Here is a 27052-nt window from a genome sequence, read left to right on the forward strand (position 1 = left end):
ACACATTGAGGGGCCTCTAAACAACGCACAGCCAAAAGCAATTTCACTTCCACCCGTAGAGGTCCCCACAAATGCTACAAGTCACTGTTTGTTGCAGAAACAGTGATTTGTAGCACCAAATTAGGTACAAATGATCTTGTGCATCACGTGACAATAACTGCATACAAGGTTTTCATACTCCATATTGTTTGCCTGTAATTAGAAAAACACCCAATCATCCCCAAATTGGAATCACATGTTGAGGAGCCTCTATAGAGCGCACCTCCAAAAGAGATTTCACTTCTGTTGCACCGCCTGTCGTACAAAGTCTATTTCTCCCCCAGCTTCCTTGTGGCCTGACGGCTGCACCCCACAACTGACACAGCCCTATGTAGTCAGCCCGGCCTGGCGGAGATCTGCAATCTAAGGAGCTCACGTTTAGTTCATTTTGAATTAAAAAATACATTAAAAAAAGGTTGGAATTCAATTACATGCTGAGGGGCCTCTATAGTGTGTACCTCCTTTCACTTCAGACCATAGGGGTGGCACATCTTTACAAGTAAATGCAAGGAATCTCTGTACGTCTGTAATCCACGTATTTCAATTCGGCACACACGTCGCAGACGACCCGAGGGAGTGCAGTGCCCGGCGCCGAGCCGGTCAGATAGGCAGATGTCCAGAACAGCCACAAAAGGCCCTGGTCCAGATGAGCCAATTGATTGCCATGGCAACCCCAACCTAAGGTTGATTTGGCTAATTCCCCACAGCTGTCAAATTCCCCACACCTGCCATTTCCTTAGTCAGTCAGTCCACTTTCCTCAGTTAGTGTGCAGTCTTCAGACATTCTCCACACATTCTCCACAGACGTTAACCACTGCACAAGGACTTTCCAGAACCGCCGATCCCCTCGATATGCTCATATATGCATACTGTAGCCATATATGGCCATATATTGATAACATCAAGGATCTCCATATATGGGCATGAAAGGTATTAGGACAGACAGATATAGAGATCTCCATATATGGGCATAAAAGGGACAGACGGGTCTGTTGGGTATAATGGGTATTGCATAACAGGGTGGGGTATGCATTCCATATTTTTTATCGTTCCCGAGTAGGCCGGTGCCCAACGGGCACGGTTCTAGTAATGTAATGTGTAGTAAAAGACAAAGTGAGGTGAGCCATTTCCTCCCAAATGCAGAATACTTGAGCACCGAGCAGGCGCTCTAGGGTTTCAGACGATAGAAGCATGTGCAGTAGCGTTTTAAATGCGGAGGTCTTGGAATACCAGATTGGACCATCAGGACACAGCAGTTTCAGTAATCCTCCATGGTCCTGGAGCCTTGGCTGCAACCTACGACTTATGGACCATTCACACTGGACACGGTGCAACTTGCTGTGCGGTGCTGTGGTCAATTCGGAAACGCGTGTTTGGGTTTGTAAACATGGGAAAGTATTCAAATTGATGTGGCTTAATATACTTATACTTTTGTGCAAAAGTTATAGTCATGTGAGTTAAATAGCCTATTGCAGGCCTGTGCAGTGGTTTATTAGTGATTTTTTTACTGGCGGAGCGCTATTTTAATGACGTCATGCGCACACCGCATGCGTGCCGTGCGCCTACATGTGCACATGCACACAGAACAGCTCCAACCAGCATTAATAATAATAATAATAATCTTTATTTATAGAGCATCTTGTGTAGTTCAAAGTGCTTAAGTTCAAACTCCAAAAAGTTAGTGACACCCACAGTCACGAAACTAGAGGGAGCGTTAACAACGATCTGGTACCACCCACCCATAAAACAAACATGGGCAAATTCTCCTTCTACAGCACTGCCACCGAGGTTTGGAATAGCCTAACCCCATCCCTCATTTAAAATGGCCTTAAAAACTCACCTTTCTGGAGGCAACGTATTATAAATGTAATTGTGATGTTTAAATTTTTTGCCTAATAAAATATTCAATCAATCAATCACAAAAGTTAAAAGCACAACACAGGTTAAACAAAGCAATACGTTAAAGTTTAGTCAAGAGTCAAATTAAAACAGTGAAATTAAAAGGGGGACATTTTTTTTAAAGGAGATCAGTTAAAGGCATAGAAGTGGGGTTTTAGCTGCCTCTTAAAGCCATCAACTGATGTTGCCTGCATGTCTGATATGTAGGGGGAGTAAGTTCCAAATCCTCTGCGCATAGCTACCAAATGCAGCATCACCATGTCTCTTCTTGCCATTTGTCGATGGCTCCGTCAGCAGTCCAGCACCAAGTAAACTGAGGGGGCGGCCTGGGACATATATTTCAACAGGCAATCCGTTAAATAGGGAGGTGCTAGAGTCCCTGGTGCTAGACCATTCAAGACTTTAAAAACAAGTAAAATAACTTTAAAACCTATCCTAAACTTCACAGGGTGGATCCCTGTGAAGTTTAGGATAGATTTTAAAGTTATTTTACTTGCAGTGTAAGGACGCAAGTACAGGGGTAATGTGGTCCCTTTTCCTGGTGTTGGTTAGGATTCTGGCTGCTGCATTTTGAGTAAGTTGCAGCCTTTGAGCGTCTGTGCCAATGATAAGGATTTCAGTTTTATCTTGGTTTAATTTGAGAAAATTGCTGTTTATACACTGCACGATGCCGGAAAGGCAGTTTATCAGAGGATGAAGTGAGTCACTGCTGTCTGGATCTACAGATAGATACAGCTAGGTATCATCAGCGTAGCTATGGAAATGGGTCCCATGGTTACAGATAATTTCTCCAAGTGGGAGCAGGTAAAGGGAGAACAACAATGGACCAAGGATTGAGGCCTGGGGGACACCAAATTGGGAACTTTGCTTCTCTGAGACATAATCCCTGAGGTAGGTGCGGAACAAGATCTGTGTGCATGGTCCTGAGAGGCCAATACGGGTTTCAAATCTATTCAGGAGTATTCCATGATCGATAGTATCGAACTCAGCGCTCAAGTCAAGGAGAACAAGGAAACAGAAACATTAGGAAACATGCATTTTATTTTACCTTAATGTGTGCTTAATTTCACTTAGGTTTACGGTTGTATAAATAGTAGGAAACATGTTGCCGAGCTGAGCATCCACTGTCACTGCTGGTGTAGGTCTAGGAGGCGCTGCAGTAGCAAAACTTAGCGTTGAACGAGTATCTTTCTCTTCTTCGATGATAGCTGAGGCATTCTTGTTGCTTGCTTGCAGATAGGATACTGGCAGCAACAGTACTGTAGCCAAAATGCTGTGTTATACCGTGTATGTCAGATGTGAGGATACATTTGCACACTCACCTGTAAACCTGTTATGCAAAGTAACCATTTGGGTACTTGGCTTGTGAAAAGAGGGGAACGTGTTCAAGCGTGCATGCGTGCGCACATCCATGCATGTGCGTGCGTGTGATCCTGCCAAAAAAACTGGGGAACGCTGTGGTGTCGCATGAAGCGACCAGTGCACCCCTGGCCTACTGCATCAGCACTTATTCTACAAAAGTGTTTATGTCCCTTTTGCACATTTCACTATCTATAAAACCAACAAAATCTAGTGTAAAAACGTTTGTTTGTTTGTTTGTTTGATTTGGCCCAAAAACAAACAAACAAACCTTTTGCACACTTGAGGGAGGTGGATTTTGTTGGTTTTATAGATCGGCCCAAAAATGTGGGTGAAATTCTTTCGAAATTTCTGTGTTTTCATTCAGGGTTTTTATGCGCAAATAAATAATTTTCTTAAAAAACGAATTCATGGAAACCCAACTGCCTTATCATTGCCTTTGTGAATGGCCTATAATAGCCCTGGATGACGGGGATTTGCGCTCCACTGAGCACACCTTTTAGTGTTGTTGGCTACAGACAAATGACATGAAAATGGGAACAGAGGCAGACAGACGACCCCTCCCCAAATATCCTACATGAAACACACACCCACGCACACTCACACGCTCACTATAGCAACTGATAGCGTCGTCATAGTTTTCAATTTATCACCCACCTTACACACGCGCAAGCGCGCTTCCAGTGTATGCGTACATACTGTATACATTCATACAGGGCGGCCATAGCTGAGTGGTTTTGAGCCCGCCTGGGGGGCCAGAGCCCCTGGTCGTCCCAGGTACGATTCCAGGTCAGGCCAGCAATGTGTCGATGTGTGTCCCTGAGCAAGACTCTTAACCCCTAATTGCTCCCAGAGTGCCATAGAATGGCTGCTCACTGCTCCTAGTTGTTATGGGATGGGTAAATGCAGAGGACGAATTTCACATATATACATATATAGTGATACAGTGACAAAAAAAAACCCAGACAAGGAATGGGGACTACTCTATTCTACATGCACGCACGACCTATGTCTGTGTGTTTGGGAATGGCGCTGTCATCATGCATGTGTGTGATATGATTGAGTCTGGTCTGGTGGAATGTCAATGCATCTGCATGCAAGCCTCTCATGATGATTCGACGCAGAAGCTACATGATGCTGCGTGTGAGCCAATGACCGCAGGAAGCACGGGTCCTGATGAGGTGCACGATGCTCACACACACACACACACACACACACACACACACACACACACACACACACACAGCGGCTGTAGGGCTGCATGTATGGAGCCGTTGGAGCTCTCTCCCTCTCAGTGATCATCATGATGTGCGGCTGTTGATTTGTTCAGTTTGCTGCTAAATCTGATTCCCGGAGAGCGACCTCATTGGAGACGGTAGGTGAATTACGTTTGATGCGTCTTTCATTTGAGGTGAGTCGCTGCCTGTTAAGAACATCATATGTCCGTAATAGGCCTATATTCTAGGCAATGTGTTTTAGCGTCATTTAGGCTACTCTATTTCAGGCAATTCTTCATCGGAGCGTTTGTGATTTTTTTCGATTATTAGCTTAATTGATCATAATATGCTGCTGGTTTTAAAAAAAAGATGATCGAGTGTTGTTTAATTCCTAACTGGTTTAGCCATTGTTTTTGGGGGGCATTATTTGTCTGCAATCTTATGCACATCAGTGCACCACCCGGCGTATGTAGGCCTATCTCATCACGGGCCAGAATGAATCATAATAATAAATTTGCTTCCAGACAGATCGCTGGCATTGGATTCCATAACATTGCCACTGTATGTTTTTTTAGAGTGATGGTAGCTAAATGACCTAGCAACTGCGGCTTTTTGACTGTCCCAGAATGGACAGATCTGGGGGCTGTGAAATCATCACGCACTTTGGGTTTGGGAGGGACTCGCCGGGCGTTGCATTGCATGCCTTCATCTTCATCACTTCTTCACCTCATAGCCATGTCTAGGTGGGTCCTGTTTAGCACTGTGTGATGATCTGAGTTCAGAGAAGATCATTATTTCTAGCATCCCACCAGGGCAGGTCTGCGGAGGGAATCAAAAATAAACTACCACACCATGTCTGCACCTCATTCATTGTCGTTATACACAAGCACTGTTTCTTAAACAGTGGGTCGGGACCCATGTTTGGGTCGCGGACACATCTTTATGGGTCACGAGAAAATATGCCTTTATTTAATCCCAAAATGTTTCATGAATTAAAGACAAATTCATTGATTTTTCAAAAGAATTTCATGAATATTTTAAAATCCATAAATTAGAAAACAAATGTTGCAATAGCCAATCTACAAGCTCACAAAGCGTCGCGATGTGATGTTGTTTGTTTGTTTGTTTGATTGATTGAATACTTTATTAGCAGCTTGCAAAAATATATATATACAAGGTCTGCTAAGAGGATTTTAAACCCAAGAAAGTTTCCATTGGGGTCCTTTGTACTCACTTAATTGAAATATTTAATGACAGACAAATATACACTAGGCCTACTCTGCAAAACATAATCTAAACAGTTTTTTTTGGGGGGGGGGGGGGGGGGGGGCTTTGACTTTTACAGGGGCCAGTTTCGAATTGCAGCCACCTGTAAGTGCTACACTCCTTTATGACTGTTGCTAGGGCGTTCCACATTTTTATGGCATAGCAGGAGAACGAATTTAACCCCTTGTTAGAGCCAAATCTGGGTTGAACGTGATTAGTGAAGCTCCCTCGGGTGTTGTGATTGTGGATGTCTTTGTGGTGTGTATCTTAGTAGACCAGGTCCATTGCAAGTTGCTGTAGGCTACTCTGTCCTACCCTGAGCCATCCCACCCAAGCAAAGTGAGCAGGGGTTAAATGAGTTGTAGATGTAAGGCCAAGAAGTAGCCTTACCAGTTTGTTTTGGGATGTCTGAAGCCTTGTTTTTAAGGCCTTTGTGAGCTTGTAGATCTGCTATTTTCACTATTGTGAGCTTGCAGATCGGCTATTTTCACTAATTTGGGTCCTGGGCAGACACAAAATGTCTCTTTTGGGTCTCCAACTAAAAAGTTTGGGTCTACAACAACCTCATTATATTTGACATCACAAGTTTACCAGTTTCACCATACACAAATGTCATAAAAGACAGGCTTATGAAGTAGGCTATGTTGGTTTTATTCACTGCTATGACCTTTCTGTTTACAGATGGGGAAAGTGTCCACTATACCCGGATATCAACTACATGGATTATGGAGCTCCCTACAGATGATGCCCTTTCACTGACTGGATAGAGGCAGTTGGGTAAATATATTCCAATAAACATTGTTATGCCCATGATGACGTTGCATGAATAATGTTGTTATTTCTGTAGGCCCAATGTGATCAAGGAGTTTATATGTACAGTATATGTATACTGTTATTTTTTTTTTTAAATGTGTAAACACCAAATTTAAAAAATATGATACATCACTGGATCAACCAATAATGTAATAAGTGGCAATAATGTAACAAATGCCAATAATTAATGTACAGTATGAAGCAAATAACATTTCATATTCAATATTATCCAACTGTGTTTGCAAATGTGAGCTAGCGCTTCATTTGGTATTCAAATGGCTAAGGAGCAGAATACAGGGCTGGAGTTAAGTCTAACCATCAAAGTGTCATGGAAGTCTGACACTTAGCCAATATATAAAACTTACATAGTGATATGGGTGATAGTGATAGTGACATTATTAGATTATCAGCTTTTATTAGACTAAGAATTGAAATGTATTATTATTGGCAAGTGTTACATTATTGTAATTATCCAATAATCATCGAGTATATGTAATATGTAATAACCTATTACATTAGGCAAAACAAGTCATTATGTTATCGATTCAGAAATTTTGGTCAGTTATTAGATTATTGACGACAACAAAAATCAATTATTACATTATAGGCTGCTACCTACCGCAGGGTTGGAAAAAAGCAATAGATAGGAAAACATCATTTAGTGGTCCTAAGTCATCATATAAGCTTTTTACCAGCGCTAAGTACGATATCTGAGAAGGGAGAATTTGATAAAAGAAGAAGAACAGTAAATCATCATTCGGAACTTCCAGCATGCTTACAGAAATGCACATGCACATGAAGCTAATGACAGAGATCCGGACAACAAAATGATCTGTGGAGCAGTCCTATTAGATTTTTTCACCAGCATTTGACATAGACCACAAGCTCCTAATTGGAAAGCTTGAGTGTTATTTAGACCATACTGCCTAGATCGAAAGCTATCTGGTAAATAGATAGCAGAGAATCTTCTTTAATGGAAGCTACTCAGATAGCAGTAATGTAATAACCTATTACATCATGCAAAACAAGTCATTATGTTATTGATTCAGAACTTTTGTCTATATTCACTTTTCCACTGCATGTGTTTTGAACTATTCAGATTTTGCAACTTTTTACTGATTCATTTCATTCACATGGATGCTGCATACAGAGCTTTTCAAAAATGTCATGACACAGACCTCCAAATTGACTTCCATTAGGCCATGGAACCAATTAATTTAGTTCTATATAGGGACCCTAATACGAAATAGGCCTATGTTGAGTACATGTTTTGTGGTTGTTGTTGAGGTACAGTTGGTCACAGTACATTTGCACATACTGTACGTAGAATTTGTTCTCTACAATTACCTATCCTAAATATTAGGAGCACAGTGGCTGCCATTAATACAAAACCCAGGGAGCACTTAGGGGTTAAGTGTCCTGCCATTTAATTGAATTGTCTAAATCGTATAATTGTAGGCCCTACACGAGTAGGGCCTACAAAATAGTTAAAATAATTATTCATAATCTTTTTATTGATATTATAATAATTTCAAGTGAATTGAATTATGGTGAAATTGAACTGCTCTTATTTGGCTAAAAATCACCTGGAACCACTTCAAGCGCCCCTGAGGGTCCCAGGACCACTGGCCTATAATGCTCTATTCTATAAATGGTTCTGCAATCATTTAATCACATTATCGAGGTTCTGTAACAGAGTCTGAATAAAGTGATGTTCCTATATTTATCACAGAACACGTGTACAGTAATATTACACAGGTAGTGATGTTATATCTTGTTTGCTTTTGTGTTTATGGGATAGCTTTCAGGATGCGCTCCCTGAGAAAGACGTTGTTGTTAGCCATCTTGGTGTCAGTGGTACTGGTACTGGCCCTCCTCCACTCATGGTCCACCCGGGCGTACCCAACGGTGGATGTGCGACAGCGACCAGGGCCAATAGTAGAGCGTCATCTAGAGGAGAGGCTCCCAGAAACCACAGACCACAGATTAGGCAACATCCCATATCGCTTGAGGGAGAGTGTGGCAGGGTAAGGCTTAATAAGAAATAGCTTTTAAAGCAGTGTTGAACTTTCTTAAAACCTTGGATTATATAGCTACCTGGCCATGATCATGGTCAATCATCTTTATCTCTTTCTTCTGTGCTTTGCGAATCGAGGAACTGGAGCCAGCAATTTCATTCACTCTCACAGCATGGTGAAACAGGTCTCAAAATCAAAGTGGATATTGCCAAAATATACTTCTTATCGTGGTACTTAATTTTGGTAAAGTAACATTAATGTTATTATCCTTGACGGAAGTTCTCTTATACATACATATTGTTTCTTTATTGATTCACATGATGTTTGTTTATGTGCTAATAATGTGATTTTGAGACAATGAAACAATGTAAGTGTTGTAGCACAGTATTTTGAGGACCACAAAATTGCATTACACTTCTTGTACCTACATGTATAATGACAAATAAACCTTCTTGATTGTTCTTGATTATCGATTCTCTTTGATTGTAATTTCACCATACAGTACAATGAAAGTGAATGGAATTGCTGCTTCCAGTTGCTTGCTCACAAAACACAGAGGCAACAGATACAGACAATCAATAATATTTTCACTTATATCATGGCCAGCTGTGCAAACCAAGGTTCTACTCTGCAAATAGAACTTTGCTGAAATATTAACTTACTTAATGATTTCCATCTAGTCTATACTAAATTCTCTCCTTTGTTTCCGATTAATCCTCCAGTCTGCTGGCACGTAATGGATGCATATGTGAGGGTGAGAACAGCGGCGTTAATCTACCCTTTGCCCAACTGTTTTTTCCACGGGTGTCGGCTCATCCTCTGCACACTGCCTTCGAGGCTTCTGAACTGGAGGAAATGAAGAGAAGACGGGCTAAGGAGTATCAAAGCTTTCAGATGAGGTAAATAGAATTATGAGCCCAAAGTGAAGTGGTTCAGGCATCATATGAAGCTGATCGGTGGATCACTCTTGGTAGAATAGAATGGTAATTGAACGATGAATCTTGATTTGTTCTCTGTAGATGTTGATCTGGAAAACATCATTATCTTCTCAGCAACCATATTATGGTTATAATGTTGCTGTATCTGCACCAGATACAGTAACTGCGAGCGATGATTCTCCTTGATTTTTTATATTTTTTAATCTAATCAAAGATGAAGAGAAGACTATTTTGGGCTGTTGTTGACTCTTAGTCCTGCAGTGTTGACTGACTCTCTCTTCTGTAAATGCCTTCCCTTAAGGTCTCAGACCCCTGCAGACGTACTCATAGTTGCAGAAGCCAACAATCCCTTGCAGTATCCAACACAGGGAGTAGAGGTGCGGCCGCTGAAAACAATCCTCATCCCAGGTATGATTCCAGAGAGGAACTGTTAAAGACAGTGGCCCTCATTTATCAACGTGGTGCAGCCCAAATAATGGGCGTACGGCGAGATCACCGCACCTTTCGGCATTTATCAATATATCCTGACGTGGGCTTCATCCTACCGTAGGCTGAAATCTCACATCTGGTCGGACCAGTTGTTGACTTTGGCTGCGCCCGTTTATTCCATTCTAGACCTGCGGAGCAACATTGTCTGACTGTCTGACAGGCATCTAGACACATAATCCACTCCTAAATGTATATCTACACTAATAAATAATCCCTGTGAAACATTTTATAAAGTAATTTAAACAAACTGCTTTAACAGTCATTCAGATAAGATTGCAGATCTGGCTGCATTGAAAATAGCAGATCTACAAGCTCACAAGCGTTGCATCGCGACGCATTGTGAGCTTGTAGATCTGCTATTTTCAAAATATACGACCGCTTTTGCGTCGGGAGTCCCGCGGTCAGGACTCCCGACCATCTTTTCATGGACAGTGAGGTCTACAAACTTAACTCTAAAACATGAGACAGATCAATGCCAACTGTCTTGTGCACGCTGCCAATAGACCAAGGATGTTTTTTCAAATTTTCTAATCGGCCTCATGCAACGCTATACCAGCCCGCTTTGCATACTATTGGCTTTCAAAGTTTGTGTGAGGGGACCATTTTCAAAAAACTAAACAAATCATGAACTGCTTACTTACGTGGAATTACAATTTTCTAGTAGCCATACTAAAGAATTATTCTCATATGCTTTTAGGGTTGTCCTTACAAGACCTTCCCAGAGAACACTACTCAGTAAGTAAAATCAATATTTGTAATTTACTGTACTGTATGTCAGTGTGTTTGCTGTGTAAAATATGAATTGAAGTGTTTGTGACTGCGCTTGCATCCCAATAATTGTTTCTCTGTATTATAGTTAAACATCAATGCCACGTTAGGAACGCTGAATGTGGCCGCCGAAGTCGAGGGGGTGAAGGTCAAAGGTGACGGTGAGATGCACATGACCCTAACCAGCAGTCTCCTGCCCAACCTGAACCGGCAGCTGCAGTTTGTCACCTATACCAACACACTCTTTCACCCCAGCACCGCTGATACAGGTGAGGCCTCACACCTTAGCCCTTTTTTGATTGCAGCAAATTCATGCTTTCTCTACTGGCAAAGAATATCAGTTCCAACTAATCCCTTTTCAAAGAATAATAACTTATGAGCCTCCCATTTTTAAGCAGCTGTATCCAACAACAAAGAAGTGGTTGTTTTCTTTTCAGAAAAGATCAGATTTAAAGTAATGATTGATCCATCACTATCCATTGAGTAATGAAAGTTACTGAAAGTATGTTTTGCTGTCTTGTAGTGCAGATTGAGACAGAGGGACATCAAGCCACCTTTGTCATCAAGATCCGTCATGGTGTGACCCCCAAACTGTACAACACAGGACCCACAGGAGGTACAAAACAGCACAGAAATGTTTACCTCAGCAAAGTGCCACATAAAACAACACATTTTTTCATTGAAATTCTGCTGCTCTTCACTCAAAGACATAACTATGTTTTGTTTTCTGACCCTCTTTCTTTTTAGAATACAATGTCAGTGCCCTTGTTACCATAGCTACTAAAACATTTCTCCGTTACAACAAGCTCCAAGATCTCATCGACAGCGTGAGAAGATACTATCCAACAGTCACCATTGTCATTGCTGATGACAGTGAATATCCCCAAGCTGTCTCTGGACCCTACATTGAGCATTACATAATGCCTTTTGGAAAGGTATGTTAGTGACTGTACAGTACATAATAGTGTAGTCCAAAATACGTGATAGTTTGCAGAAAAGAAGAAAGTTTGCAATCCCCAAAAAACTGTTTAGATATAGTGAGGATTTATGCTATTGTCAATGCTGTCAGGTAAAGGTGCCAGCTCAGAGCTCAGTAAACTAACACTCAGGATTTTATAGTGTATAGATGTGTAATCACAAAGCTCGCCGTGTCGTGAAACTTAAAGACGTTAATTCACGTCAGGGTAAAGCCTGATTTATACTTAGTTGTGCGCCAGTGTCGCGTACGAAAATAATGGATCTACAAGCTCACAGTGAGCTTAATGTCATACTGTGTCATACATTTTCAATTAAACTTATCTAAACACTATTTTTAGTTGTGAGTGTCTGCCCTGACAATTGTGCCAAAAATATGCATTTATCTATTTTAAAGTTAATACATACCGTTTCTGAAAATAATTCCTTGGCGTAGGACCCTTGCAGCATTTGTTTTGGAGCAAAATCATGGAAGTGCTCTGATTTTGTTTCAAACTGAATTCTGGGAATCAAAGTTTTAACAGACAGCGGAGCTACCAGAGGTGACACTAATGGATGTTATACAGTAAGACTTTAAAGGCCTTATTATACCTGCTGTGGCTCTTTATGTTGCCTGTCTCAAGATCAATCTCCTGTGTCCTAGGGCTGGTTTGCAGGACGAAACCTGGCAGTTTCCCAGGTGACCACAAAGTATGTACTTTGGGTGGATGATGATTTCATCTTCACATCCAACACCAAGTTGGAGAAACTGGTGGATGTTTTGGAAAGGACCACTCTCGATCTGGTGAGGGACAGGGGAACAAGCTATTTGATTTTACCTCAAAATGTGAACCACCGACCCCATGACAAACATTTAACAGCGTGGCAGATTTGAGTGTATTACCCCCCAACACTGTCATTAACATCTCAGCAAATGTCACTGACTATCAATTGCAACCCATAAGATACACACATTACATAATAACATTTCTTTCATGAGTGACAAATTAATGTAGCCTACTACAAATTGGGAAATGTTACAATTACTATGTAAAGTAACTTATTATTTGAGAAACTGTTACTTATAGTTTTTAAGATTCTAACAAATGAATGCACACTAACATAATTGTTTTTACATACCATAACCAATCCTGCAACTATGTTATGTGTTTCATCATGATATGGACATTTAGGCAATTAAAGTAGCATTATAATACCAATTACTATCCATTCCATTTACCGTACTGTACCTTCTTCCATTTAATATTATGCATACTGTAGTGCTTTTGTGCTTCATTTGAGGGTGTCTTGTGTAAGTAACGCAAAAGTAATATAACATTTCTTGGCTGAGAAAGTGATGTTGTAATGTAACTTATTACATGTAATTGAAATTAATACATCAATTATAAAACATGATATTTTGAAAGTAACTTACCCAACACTTATTTTTTTTACCTGTGTGGCAGGTGGGAGGTGCAGTGCGGGAGGCAACAGGATACACTGCCACCTACAGGCAGACTTTATCCATTGAACCAGGGGAAGAGGATGGGGACTGTTTACACATGAGGAGAGGATTTCACCATGTCATCGAGGGCTTTCCAAATTGTGTCGTCACTGACGGGGTCATTAACTTCTTCCTGGCTCGTACTGATAAGGTCCAACAGGTCGGCTTTGATCCGCGTTTGGCCAGGGTGGCACACCTGGGTGAGTAGAGCAGAACTGATCTGGCTACATTGTAATCATCAACCAAACACTCCACAGTCAATGTGCATGTGATGGATAAAACCATAGAACATTATTCAGTTATGAAGCACTACGATGAAGATGAAATTAACTAAATTAAAGTATAATTTGTAACATCTTTAGCTAAACTGTTGTGTTTCTTGTTTAATTCATAGAGTTTTTCATTGATGGCCTTGGTTCGCTGCACGTGGGATCCTGTGATGATGTCATAGTGAATCATGCAACCAAAATCAAACTCCCATGGGTCAGCCAGTCAGAAAGCGACAAGACTTACGCAAAGTTTCGTTACCCACCAGCCTCCTCTGATGCCACACATACTAAAAATGGTCTCCTGTTCTTCAAGAATCGATTTCAGTGTTTGACTCATAATTAAAGAGGCAGTGCCACAGTCCTATTATTATTATTATTATTATTATTATTATTATTATTATTATTATTATTATTATTATTATTATTATTATTATTATTATTATTATTATTATTATTATTATTATTATCATTATTATTATTACATTTATTATATGGAGGAAGAATTGTTTTTAACTACATTTTTATTTAAGAATTGTTAAAAAAAAAGTGTACAGTAAATGATAAAATGCTGTTCTTCTGTGGACACACCCAACAGTTCATTAAGCATTCCATGTTGGGACCCTAGGACCACCCACTTCATACATATTTGATATCTGCTGCTACTTGCACAACACACTGGAGGCCATTATTTATTTATTTATTTATTTATTTATTTATTTATTTATTTATTTATTTATTTATTTATTTATTTATTTATTTATTTATTTATTTATTTATTTATGGATCACCTCACCCATTTTCAACCTATCTTTATATAATTGATCCTCACTAATGCTCAGTACAAGATGCCACCATTTCTGTCTACTCACTCGAGGGCTCTGGACAATTCAGAAACCTGCCTACCAGTGATCATCGGTAGGCAGGTTTGGTCATTTCAAACGAGATTTAAAACTTTTTTATATTTTTTTATTAATGAATGGAACTAGTGGTACTTCTATTTCAGCATGATAACATTCCAGGAAGAGAAAGGCTGTAGTTTCTATTAGATTGGAATCCCATCAATGATGCCCACATCTGAGACGCAGAGCGAGTAGACAGAAATTGTGGCATCTTATAATGGACATTAGTGAGGGCCAATTATATGAAGATAATGTTGAAAATGGATGAAGTGCTCCTTTAATATGATGGGAGGTACATGGCCCTGATACGTCAGAAGTCCAGTCTGTTTCTATTCACCCGTTTGACAGAGAAGCTTGCAGCTTACAAAAAGACAGCGGAAATACACCGACATATAGACTCCATAGAAAAATTAAAAGCAGAAAAAGTTCCAAGATTGTGGCATTGCCTCTTTACTATTTTTATCACCACACTTTATCTTTAAGATTCCTGCTGTTGCTGAGTTGCCAAAGAAGCTCTCTTCCAGTGTGTCCAGTCAGATACGATTTCATACAACCATGTTATTATGTCTCTCTTTGACAACGGCCTTGCAGGTATTACTTGAGAGATATAGTCATCATTAGTGAAGCAGCTCCGCAGAGCTTGTCAAAACAACCCTTCCAACAATTCCCCAAATGTCAGAGGAGTGGACTGTAAACCCTTGGATGTACAAACAATTATAAAAATGAAGAAGATCATGGTACAAGCCACTGTAAAGTGCAAACATTGTGTCATTTACATAGATCTAATTAACTGTTAAATGATGTCATCACCCCCCTCCTCTACCCCCTGTGTATTAATGCAATAGCTCCCCATACAGTACTCAAGATTGTAAGGAGATTATGCGTTGTGTGCCTCAAATCATATCTTTCTAGACTGTACTGAGTAATTTTCTTATAGAGACCGAGAATGGAGAAAAGCTAAAGCCCAACAGACGGCCAGTCCATTGACATTTTGGAAAAGGAATCATAGTCACTTGAATACTATTTGGAAGAGATCAGAGTTGGGTATAGTAGGTCCTCCCTCATGCAGTTTGCACTATATAAAAAGACTTAGCTGGTAAAAGCAACAGAGGCGGGGTCTCAGAATGTGGACTGACCATCTACTCGGACAAGGGACGCGTCCCACCAAGTGACAATCTGCAAGTGACAGAGCATAGGTATCCTTTTTACCAATGCCATATGAAGAACGCATTCAAAACATAATGTATGGGACCTAAGCTCTGTGGATGGATGTGCCAAAGGTTTTGCTGGTAGATTGGGGTTGTTGTTTTTTTTCCCTCTGATTTGTTTGTGATATGGTTTTGCTGCCCCTTACCCAGAATCCTTTGTGTCATCCATGAGTGTTTTATGTTTAAGGAGGAGAAACCTTATCACACCCATCTGGACCTGGTATTAGCTGATCTCAGAATAGCCTTGTTTTTGTACTTGTCTTCCGCTGCCTGTCATGTCTGCTGCCTGTCCAGTTTCTTCAGCAAAGTGGAGGAGTGTTTCTGTCAATGCACGCCAATGTATGATGTTGAAAGTCATCGCATTTTTATATGCTGCATAACAGAAGAGTTGGATTGACCAAAGTGCATGTATATATTTCCTCATCATAAAAAAAAAAAAAAAGGATAGCAATGGAATGGAAAATATGAATGGTAGTTTGATTACGTTTGTGAGAGATGAAAACTGTAAATGGAAGGTTACCTGTGAGTGACACCTAGAGATGATCTAAATGAGTCAATTAGTACGGACTGGCAAGTACTAAGGCCGGGAAAAAACATGTTTTATACTGGCATTTCCTCTATCAAGTGTTTGCTATACACACTCATACCTGGTAATATGATTATGCTGTTCTTTTATATCATGGCCTTTAGATGGCTCCCTTGTATCAGAATATTGTTTCCTATGTCAAGTTAACACTAATCAATTTTTAAACCGTCATTTGTTATGAGCCAGAGGAGAAAACAAATTGAAATTATTTTTTTCATTTTTAAATCTTGAGAAGGATATTTTGAAACTATTTTGTGTGATATTGCTGTCTGCTATGAACATCTTTTGCTTTAATTTTTTCATCCCAAAATTGGGATGCTAGCTCTGCACTCAAAATAATGAACCGATGGGTTTGTTTAAATTAAAGTATCTTGTGTGCACATTATGTAAAGGAATTGTCTTCGTATGGTCTATGCTATACAGTGTGTGTGTGTGTGTGTGTGTGTGTGTGTGTGTGTGTGTGTGTGTGTGTGTGTGTGTGTGTGTGTGTGTGTGTGTGTGTGTGTGTGTGTGTGTGTGTGTGTGTGTGTGTGTACACTGTATAAGTCATTTTGGGGGTGAACTATCCCTTCAATATTTGCACCGTTACACAGTCATGGCAAATGTTTTGCACTTGTGCAGCACCTTGTATGAATAATGTGACCATATTTGAGGTGCAAAGAAGGAAAACATAAATTAGGGCAAATAGGGACATGTTATTTGTCAGCTGGTCCTAATTCCTGGGAAAGTGCTGCAGGTGGTGTGATCCAGCGAGTTCCAGCTGTTCTGATATGTTGTGCAGCATTATACAGTAATAAGAGAGATGAACAGGAGATGATGAGTGGGCCATGGTATATTTCACAGTTCAAGGTGAAAGCAGGGCATTATTGACACTTCAAAGCCTCCCATGCAGCGAAGGTGGAGGGAGGGTGAGGGTGTGTGATGACAGTGAAAGGATAATTTACATACTGTAGCCTACTCTCTGCACCAAGAGCACACAGTTGCACACAACATCCTGCTCTATTTATTTGTTTTTTGTCATTAAAGTATTTATTGATTTTTCAACAATTAATACACATGACATTCAAAAGACAAAAAACAAAGACTAAACAAACATCAGGGCATCAACCCTGCACACACACACACACACACACACACACACACACACACACACACACACACACACACACACACACACACACACACACACACACACACACACACACACACACACACACACACACACACACACACACACACACACACACACAATAAATTCAAATGAGTCTTAAATTGTGTGTCAATTGTTCTGAATGATGTTGATCAAGACATGGTCCTGAGCATGATGACCATCACCTTTTCCTGCACTAGAGGTCGCTATAAACTAGCATAATATCAGTTGGAAATTGACGTTGTAGACCATCTCCTCCTGTAGGAAATTCTGAACCTGCTTTAAGGAATTTCTTGCTCAATCACTCAAAAAGAAGACAAATTCCTATGTTCTTGTAGGGTTAAAGTGAAGTGGTCGGTGATGATGTGAAGTTGGCGGGTGACGAATCAAGTTTTAAATATCACTGCATCTGGCTGACATGGGCTGAACCATCAATTCTCATAGTCATAATCCTACAATTTCCAGGAACACAATGTCATGACATGTAGCCTACTAATACAACTATTTTGGTTTGCTCCAACGCTGCATGTCTTTGGGGTCTGTGGTAGAATGAATGGACTGTGTGCTACTTTACAAACAGTAACAGCTATTGTTCTCTAACACACTGGTTAGGCAAATTAGGCAGTGTGGAGATATTTGATATGGCTTTGTTGTCCCAGTCAAATAACTGAGAAAAAGAGGAAGAGTGCAGATGTAAAAGTTAATTTTTTTGGGGGGGAAATAAAGGGAAAAAAAAAAAAAAAACACTAGTCTATCTGAATGGCTGGTAAATACAAAAATATCTCAAAAGATCCTCAATTTGAAGCCCTGCTTTAAGAAGACAGAGAGCAGGCCTACTAACCATTTAAAAATACTAAAGCACATGCTGCAGCCTACATAATGGGGAAAGCTTCCAAATATGGCCCCTAGCAAATACAAGAGGACAGTTGATCACATACAACCATCACCAATCCTGCAAACGTTATGTATAGTACAAACACAAAAAAAAGAAGTATGTTGTCTCTTGCCAAGTCTCTTCTTGGACTGTAATGTGGAAAAGATTTGAGGTGAATCATTCAAACAACATTAGGAGGACTATAGGTGACTGGTTATAACATGTCAGCATTTCTTAATCACTTGGCTGACGTCATTACCAGACAAAATAGGAAGCAGGTTTCTTCCGTTTCATGAACACAATGATATAACAAAGTGTTGATTTCAACAATTTTAATGACCAGGTATTGTTTCATAACACCTCCTTAAGAGGCATGTGTGTATACTGAATACTGAACCATCTGCTTGTTTATTATTGTACAAGGACTACAGAAGCATGTTTGACATCAAATATTGTTCATGGTATTGGATGGACATAAACAAAATTCCTGAACATTTCAGCAATTATTTTTGATGGACCAATAACATTTACTGTATACAATTTATGGAGTTGCCAAAAAAAGGCCCTTTCCATAATTGCAGCATGCTCAGATTCCATCAGATCGATATGTTTTGTGCATAAGAACATAAGAAAGTAAGTTTTAGATATGTTTTTAATAAATCATGTGAAATATAATGTAATTTGTGGCCGTGCTTTCTGAAACGAATGGTAATTATTACTGAAGAGAAATGTTTTCAGTATAATGTCCCTGTTCTGTTCCAATTTCCCACATCCTCCTATATTAAAGGGATAGTTCACCCCCAAAAATCTTTTATATCGATAAGTCACCCCATGGAGACTTGAATTATTTAAATAATTTGATGACCGGCAGCGGTTCCGGTAGGAGACACAAAGAGTCTCCTTTGAGTCTTCAACCGGAACCACTGCCTACCGGTCCGCTAGTCATCAAATTATTGGCTAAGGAATGCGACAAAAACAAAAAAAGTCCATGAATTCAAAATCAATAGAAAAAATATATTTTTTGGGTGAACTATCCCTTTAAGGCTTAAGGGAGGACCGGCGGGCCGGCGGACCACGTCATCACGCTCATGTCCCTATGACTCAGCCATAACCATATACGGTAAGGAGTTCCCAATGCAGCTACGCCCAAATATGGAGTGTGTTGTCAAACCTCAATGTGTCCTCATGGCATAATCAGTCAGCTCCATATATGGGCACAAAAGGGGACATGCCCATATATGGGCATATACTGATGACATCAGGGATCTCCATATATGGTCATAGAAGGGACAAGGACTGACAGATACAGAGATCTCCATATATGGGCATATCGGTCAGATCGGCGGTGCGACGTAGCAGGTGTGAGGGCAGCGTAGTGGCACTAACCTCTGGTAAAATATAATTATTTTATCATTATTCAATTATCGTTATTATAGTAGATTGACCAAGGATGCATCTGTTTTTTTTTTATTGAATCCCAATTTGTTATGTGTAGTCTACTAGTTATGTCAAATCACCTCTTTCTGCTGCTTTGTACTTGTACTAACTATCGTTACTACATCATAATACTGGCCTAAAGTGTTACAATCCATCCCATTAACATCTCCTCTTATGATGCATGAATAAATACACGAATGAATGGAGGAGAATGTGTTTGATGTCAACAAGGCTACAACATATTTCTATTGGCATTGTTAAGCTGAAGACCAATTTTGCTCCAACTGTTTGTGTGGTCTGGTCACGTGGGTAGAAAACCTGAAGATCTGTATTTGGATATTTGGGGCAGATGATCTCATACAGTATACAATTCATCCGCAGGCTGTTTGTATTCATTTAACTCCGGGTAATTGTCTTGTCTTGTCTTGTTGTGACTATCACAAATATCACACAATGCAGCATTTATATTTATACATCATCATTTATATTTGCAAAATAACCTACTTTCTGTAGCTTTTCAATGTTTTTTTTCAATGGACATTCTCTTTATTTGAACAATGTGTGTTTCTCTTGGTGTATATACGGACAACATAACTCATAACGACACACTATTTTATTGATACTGTATGATCCACTGCACATTATTTACATTCAAGATGACATTGACAGATGAACACCTCTCTTTATCTTTGTTGCCCTTTTCCTCTTTCTACTCCATAGTGAAGAGTGCTTTGTCTGAGATTGCAAGCGTGTTTTCTTCAGATAACATTTGAACAATGGCAGGGTTAAAATAAACCCTGAGAGGGAAACCATATTTATTGCAGGCACTGTAAAATCCAGTGTGTTCATTTAACTTTTGAGAGTGCACTGTCAAGAGTTAAATTAACACTGAAAGGTTTTACTGTTTTCTCAGACGTGCACGTGATTCAGATCCCACACTTAACCACTTGAACCCCAATGCCCCGTATTCTGGGGAGAACATTCGTCAGAAATAACCAATCTACAAGCACACAAGCTTGTATAATACTAGTAATACTAATAATAGCTTGTATAATTTCTGGCGAAGACATTTGTAGAAGGAAACAAGAGCAGACCAAGTACAGAGCCAACTCAGGTCTGTTTCACTAAGTTTAGGGTTTAAGTGGTTACTCTGTAATCTACACTAAAGCTTAATACTTTGCTGAAACATTGCATTGTCAGCTTGAAAATTCATTATTTTCAACAACATCATGCAACATACGTGTATACATTAAGCATGATTTTATACTTCGCCGAAAATAACAGATCTACAAGCTCACAATGTGCTGCATCCGCGACGATCGTCTATTCTCGGTGCACAACACCATCATACAGCTGAGCATAATTCGGGTATTAGGCTTGAGTCCATGCACAACAGTGACGTTCTGTCATGCCAACCTAGTGGTGAGCAAGTATTCAGGGACATAGACATAACTGTAGTACTGTAGTCGTAGTATACACAGAATACTACTGAGTACACTGGGTTTAGCGTAGCTACTGTACTAATACATTAAGTGGAAGAAAACAAAAAGCTGAATAAAATCACTGTATGGTCCCTTATGAGCAAACAGCACACACTACAGAATTATGTGACAGGAAAAATATATCCAAGTAATTTTCAGTGGAAAAAATATAAGAAAATTGTACATGTACAGTATGAAGGGGAATCTCTTTTTCACACATTTTGTCTGATTATCACAGATAGATTACCGTCTTTCACAGACAAACATATGTTGCAAACATACACTGCACACATGCTCATGTCTGCATGTGCACAAACAAAGACGCACACATGCACGCACGCACACACCACGCATGCACACACATATGACACAATATGAATGGTTGAAATCTCGATTCATAGTCTGCAGATTCTGCACTACAGTGGTAAATAAAGGTTTCATCTGAAATTCAGTACAAAATACCTGACAGACATAAACATATATAACAATGATATCACAACGATAGCTGTATAGAAATGATGTACATTATAATTCTATCAACGCAGAGCACATTCAGCTCCATCTCAGCTCGTTGACAGGGCTGACTAGGGTTGGGAAATCACAATGCGTTGCGATGCGACACGTTGTGAGCTTGTAGAAGGGCTATTTTAGCTATTTTTGTACACCACCATTGTACAACAAAGTATCATATTAAGAGGTTAAGAGGACAAATCGACCCCAAAAAGATCTCTTCGTATGTTTTCAGGAAGATTTGTTGATATAAGGGAAAAAACCTGCTTCTCAATTATTCGATCCCAAGATTAAGTCGGTTATTGGTTATTGGTTCTAACTTCTAACCAATACATTTTTGGTGAATTGCCCAGCCCCAGGGCTGACGTGCTTCTGAGACAGAATGGATAAGTGAGTTCAGGGGATCATTGCAGGTCATCTCACTGCTCATGCTCTGTCAGCTTATCCAAGTTGCTCAGGCGATGCGTTGCGTAACCTCCACCATCACTCGTTGGGGATCCATGGAAACTGTCACTCACACCCTGAGTAGGAGCAGTGTTTGGTTTAGAAAGTTGCTAACAGTGTGAATGCATTGACATTACCTTTTTAACCTGTTAACCACTCATGACCAATATACTTGGTCATATGAAGATAGCGAAAATATCAGCATGTAAATCTGCTATTTTTGCCCTCTCTCCCTTTTTTTTTTTAAGAGTAGCCAGATATTTCTATCAGTTTTTTCCTCCCAATTTAGTCGGTTTGCCCCACACACTTCTGTGTTGTCACCGCTGTTGTACCCAACTGGCTCACCTGCCAGTGAGGAGCCCCCACCAGGAGGACGTAGAGCCTCCATCCTACACCTCCTGTTCAACATCCCCCGCTGACAGGTGCCGCCCCCAGCCTGTAGGAGTATGTAATGTACATTGACAAAGATCACCCTCCCCGCCCGGCTTACCTCCCACAAACACGGTGCCGAAAGTGTTCCTATACATAGACGCTGGGCCAAACCAGATGCATGATAATCTTTGATGATTTCAGAACATTTTGTAATGTTTTTCAAACTTCATGACGTGCCAAAAATAGCGACGCCAGGTTGAAAATGGTTAAGACCTGTGTGTAATTGCACAGACACCTATACCTCATGAAATGGGGAAAAAAAAAACTAAGGCGCTGGTAGGTGAGTCAGTAGGATACAACAGCAGTGACAACACAGAAATGTGTGTGGGGAGGATCTACAAATCTATTTGTTCTGTAACTAAGTATCTGGCCTACACCTGAAACATAAAATGTGCTGTTATGTTTGGTGCATCAACAAAACAAAAATCCTCTATTCTAACCCACTCAAAACACTTGTTGCAAAAAGATAAAGAATTAATCTTCTACTGTACAGGATGGAAAGTGCTCTTATAAAGAGACCTGATACACTTGTTTGATAGGAGAAGCCATTTCCTCCTGATGGGGGAAGTCTGAGCAAATAAGATAAAACAGTAGGTCCATAAACTGAATGGTCTTTGTGGACACAGGCAAGAGAGATCAGTTTGACCGGGTTTGTAAATCTACTTGGAAACAACAACAGGATGAGGCAGTGAGAACTGCCAAAGTTACGGTACTTCCCCTCATTATCAGTGATGATGGTAACAGCTTCTGGTCGACACTAAACAACACAGATCTCGTCTAAACTGTCTAAAGCAGTATTCCATCTTCCACTGACAATATGATAAGATAAGCAGAATCTTACTGTGGACGACAGATGTTCAGCTCTCAACAATAAAGCAGTATTTAGTCATTAAGATACACTGGCTAATCATATCAAAAGTCCTATTTCTGTATTATTAGTAGAGTAGGTAGTATTAATATCACCTCCGGGCCCCTGTGCTTCCTATGGAATGCTCTACAGAGCTTCTGAAAACTCTATGTTAAGTCATTTTCTTAGTATTCTTGCCAGTTTAGTGTTCTTATAGATTTATTCTGTTTATTTTATTCTCTATACTTATATACTCTGTTTCTGTGGATTTTTAAAAATATTATCTTATTTTATCCACTGATATGTTGTAGTTTTATCTCTTATGGTTATCATGCTGCTCTTTTACCTTGTTCTGTAAAGCACTTTGTAACCCTGTTTGGAAAAGCGCTATAAAAATACATTCATCATCACTATTTCTATACAGTAATCGTTCGACTACAATTACAGTACCTGTATGCTGTGCTGGCTGAGGCCATTGGGCATCCCATGGCGGTGTCCCATCTCTAGGGACAAACTGAGCTGATCAGGGATGGACAGTGGCAGGCGATTTGGGCGGGGCGGCGGGCAGCCGGAGTTGGAGACCTTTGAAGGGACGAAGTGAATAAAATAAAGATGAATAATTAATAATGAAAGGTGGGGGGGTTTTACCACTTAAACCCAATATACGGCATTGACTAGAATAGGGTCGCTTGGGTTGAAGTGGCTAAAGAGAATTTGTTCTTCGTTCTTCATGCAAAAATAATAGCATTTTGTACTGGAGGGTTGTTTTTAGTGTGTACACATACCTTCCTAACCGTGCTTGAGGGCTGGCCTTGGCTGGGGAGATGCAGGGAGGGCAGGGAGGTGTTGTAAGACAGCAGACAGGGCGTTTGGTTTCTGTCCATGGATGCAGAGGAATGCGGCCGTAGGCCTGAGCTTGCTGCTGTGGGAGGTCTGATGGCTCTGCCAAGGCTATGTGACTTGCTTTCCCTACGTTGGTACTCTATTGGGGACTGCAGGGCTGTGGTGGTGCAGAAGAGGGAAGAGACAGAATTAACGTTGTTTCTCAACCTTTGAACCTCGTTTTCACAGAGAAACAAAGCCCCTTCTAGTCTGTGGTACCGTTAAGGAAGTTCCTCTGGGAGTCCAAGATCTGGACCACATCATTGGCCCAAGCCAGACGTTTCTCCGTGGATTCGGCCTGCATGATGAAACGTATGATGCTCCCGTTAGTCTTCCGAGAGGTTAGGACCAGACGATATGGATCTTCATCCGAATGTTCCTCCATGCCCAGGCAGCTGACCTGTAACACAGAGGAGTCGAGGAGCTTTATAGATAAACTGACCGATGGCCACGTACATACACTTTGACTCATTAATCACTTAAACCCTATATACGTCATTGACCAGGGTCCCCCAAGGGTCTATACCTGACCCCCTCCTTTTTTCCCTCTACACCACATCTCTTTACGAAAATAGTCAATCTACTTGCTGACAGATCTGCTATTTTTGCTGAATATTTGCCTGTTATGACATGCCCAGAAAAGGGACGCTAGCGTCCAAGTGGTTAAGCCCTGTATACTTCATTGCATGACAAATAGCAAAAATAGCCAATCTACAAGATCTCAGCTCACAACACGTCGCATTGTGAGTTGACAGATCTGCTATTTTAGCTATTAATTAAAACTTTGTTGTTGTTGTTGTTGTTTTGGGGGGGATTTCACCTATAATGACATGTCCACAGTAAGGTTTAAAATGCCAATGTTTCTCGCACCTTGATGCTGTTTTTAAAAGTGTACCCCGGCAGAGAGAAGCCCTTCTTCTTCTCAATCGGTTCACTGAAAATGCACAGCTGCTCGAACAGGAAGACCCTCCTCTCCTTGGCTCTGGACAGGACACCGCCTTCCTGATCACTGACAGAAAACGTATCCTGCTGTAGCAGCTTCCCCTGAGCTGTGATTTTACCCTGTACCAGTAACATATGAATATTGATCAGAAGAGATATGAACAGGTGCATTGTTCATTTATTGTCTTTATGATAATAGACATTTTGAATGAGTTAACATGCCTCACCTCAAAGCCTTGGAGTCTGCCCACATTCATCATATCATTGCAACGTTTAGGCACAAAACACATAACCTCCACCGCTCTCTGGTTGAAAGAAATGGGAAGGATTATGACAGATAAACAGCAACTCTAATCTTATATTCATACAGAATATCTATGTGTTAAATTGAGGACTTAAGAGGCCTCTCACCTCTAACTCGTCAACATCCATTCCTCCTTTGGTGTAGTACTTTAGAAAGTCCTTAGAGGGCCAATCAAAAAGAGATTAATGTACTGCAGAGGCAACTTTCCATATGCATGGCCTCACCCTACCCCACACCACACCGCCCACTTGTGCCACGGTTTCCACTACAATGAAGTGGGTAGCGTGGTGCATGTGTAAGTGGTACTAAACTGGTGCCTAAAAAGTACCCAGTCCTGGGTAGGTCTGAGCTAGGCCAAACGGGGCCAAACACTTCATAATGACTGATCGATCACTCACCGACTTTTGATTTAGAACAGGATATAGTTGTAATATATGATTGATAATAGATTATATTGTATTATAATCACTGTTATAATCTATTATAGTGTATCATAATTATCATAGTTGTAAAACATTATACTACTTTATAGTGTATTATGATCACGGTTATAATCTATTATAGTGTATCATAATTATCATAGTTGTAAAACATTATACTACTTTATAGTGTATTATGATCACGGTTATAATCTATTATAATGTACCTTTAGCAGGAGCTGGTACTTCATGATCCTCTGTACAGGTTTGATGAGCAGGTCATTGAGCTGCAGTCTGTGGCCTAACTGCTGTCTGAGCTCCTATCAGGTCAAAGGAAAGCATTAAGCAGACAGAAGGCAAACACGGAAAATTTAAGAAAACTCACTAAACACCGAGTATTGTTATATCATTTTAACTATACCAACTAAAACAGATAGTGATAAAGCAAAAACTAAACACTCATTCTATTATTATGAAGAACAGATGTTGAGCCCTCACCTCAAAGTAGTTCTCAATATACTCTGAGACAATGTGCTCTGACTTGGGTTTGTTCTGACAGTACACCACATACATGTGAAGACGCCGCTCCTGCAGGTTCAAGAGGAGATGTCAGTGAAATAATAATAATGTCATTATTTAGTCCCCTTTAGTCGTTGTCAGTGGTGGAAGAAGTACTCGGACATTTTACTTAAGTAAAAGTAGCATTACCATGATATAAAAATACTCTGTTACAAGTAAAAGGCCTGTGTTCGAAATGTTACTTGAGCAAAAGTACAGAAGTATTGGCATCAAAATATACTTAAAGTACCAAAAGTAAAAGTACTAAAATGTTTGAAAATAGCAGATCTACAAGCTCACAACACGTCGCATCGCGACGCGTTGTGAGCTTGTAGATCGGCTATTTTCAAATAGCCTATGTATAAAATAGGGCTGAAGTGGTTCAATGTATGTTTCATAATGGATAAGGATAAGGATAATTCCTTTTAACAGGACGTTCATGAAAGTCGTTGCGGGCTTGTTTCCAATGAGGGCCTGTGAGCAATTAGGGGTTAAGAGTCTTGCTCAGGGACAAATTTAATTTCATCGACAAATGCTGGCGTGGCC

General features: G+C 40.2%; 3 protein-coding genes across 8 annotated transcripts in view; 1 reads left to right on the forward strand and 2 right to left on the reverse strand.

The window, feature by feature from the left end:
• Positions 1-524: 524 nt before the first annotated feature.
• The window catches only part of LOC308081637 (small ribosomal subunit protein eS26), a 127757-nt gene continuing 101229 nt past the window's right edge, over positions 525-27052 (reverse strand). Inside the window, exon 5 of one of the 2 annotated variants that reach the window (XM_080423203.1) lies at positions 525-535. In XM_080423203.1, coding sequence (XP_080279329.1) covers positions 533-535 — 3 coding nt within the window. In that variant the 3' untranslated portion in view covers positions 525-532. Of the gene's footprint in view, positions 536-5445; positions 5458-27052 lie in introns of those variants that run through there. The other variant, XM_080423202.1, reaches the window with a different exon arrangement.
• b4galnt1b (beta-1,4-N-acetyl-galactosaminyl transferase 1b) lies at positions 6461-13876 on the forward strand (the record flags this gene model as incomplete). Its single annotated transcript, XM_080423308.1, has 11 exons — positions 6461-6557; positions 8395-8620; positions 9334-9510; positions 9851-9957; positions 10736-10773; positions 10895-11075; positions 11330-11422; positions 11554-11741; positions 12425-12565; positions 13227-13464; positions 13659-13876. Exons 2-11 carry the CDS (start codon positions 8403-8405, stop codon positions 13874-13876), a joined length of 1599 nt encoding a protein of 532 aa, XP_080279434.1. The 5' UTR covers positions 6461-6557; positions 8395-8402.
• arhgef25b (Rho guanine nucleotide exchange factor (GEF) 25b) overlaps positions 20216-27052 on the reverse strand; it is a 34214-nt gene continuing 27377 nt past the window's right edge. For 4 of the 5 annotated variants that reach the window (XM_080423197.1, XM_080423196.1, XM_080423194.1 and 1 more), the window contains 9 exons: positions 26447-26536; positions 26176-26268; positions 25637-25687; positions 25453-25530; positions 25154-25345; positions 24503-24683; positions 24187-24401; positions 23852-23983; positions 20217-22199 (listed from right to left, as the gene is read on the reverse strand). In XM_080423197.1, the coding sequence (XP_080279323.1) occupies positions 22098-22199; positions 23852-23983; positions 24187-24401; positions 24503-24683; positions 25154-25345; positions 25453-25530; positions 25637-25687; positions 26176-26268; positions 26447-26536 (1134 nt within the window). In that variant the 3' untranslated portion in view covers positions 20217-22097. Of the gene's footprint in view, positions 22200-23851; positions 23984-24186; positions 24402-24502; positions 24684-25153; positions 25346-25452; positions 25531-25636; positions 25688-26175; positions 26269-26446; positions 26537-27052 lie in introns of all 5 variants that reach the window. The other variant, XM_080423193.1, reaches the window with a different exon arrangement.

The sequence above is a fragment of the Gymnoscopelus braueri genome (assembly GCF_963280865.1).
Source record: "Gymnoscopelus braueri genome assembly, chromosome: 3".
Taxonomy (NCBI): Eukaryota; Metazoa; Chordata; class Actinopteri; order Myctophiformes; family Myctophidae; genus Gymnoscopelus; species Gymnoscopelus braueri.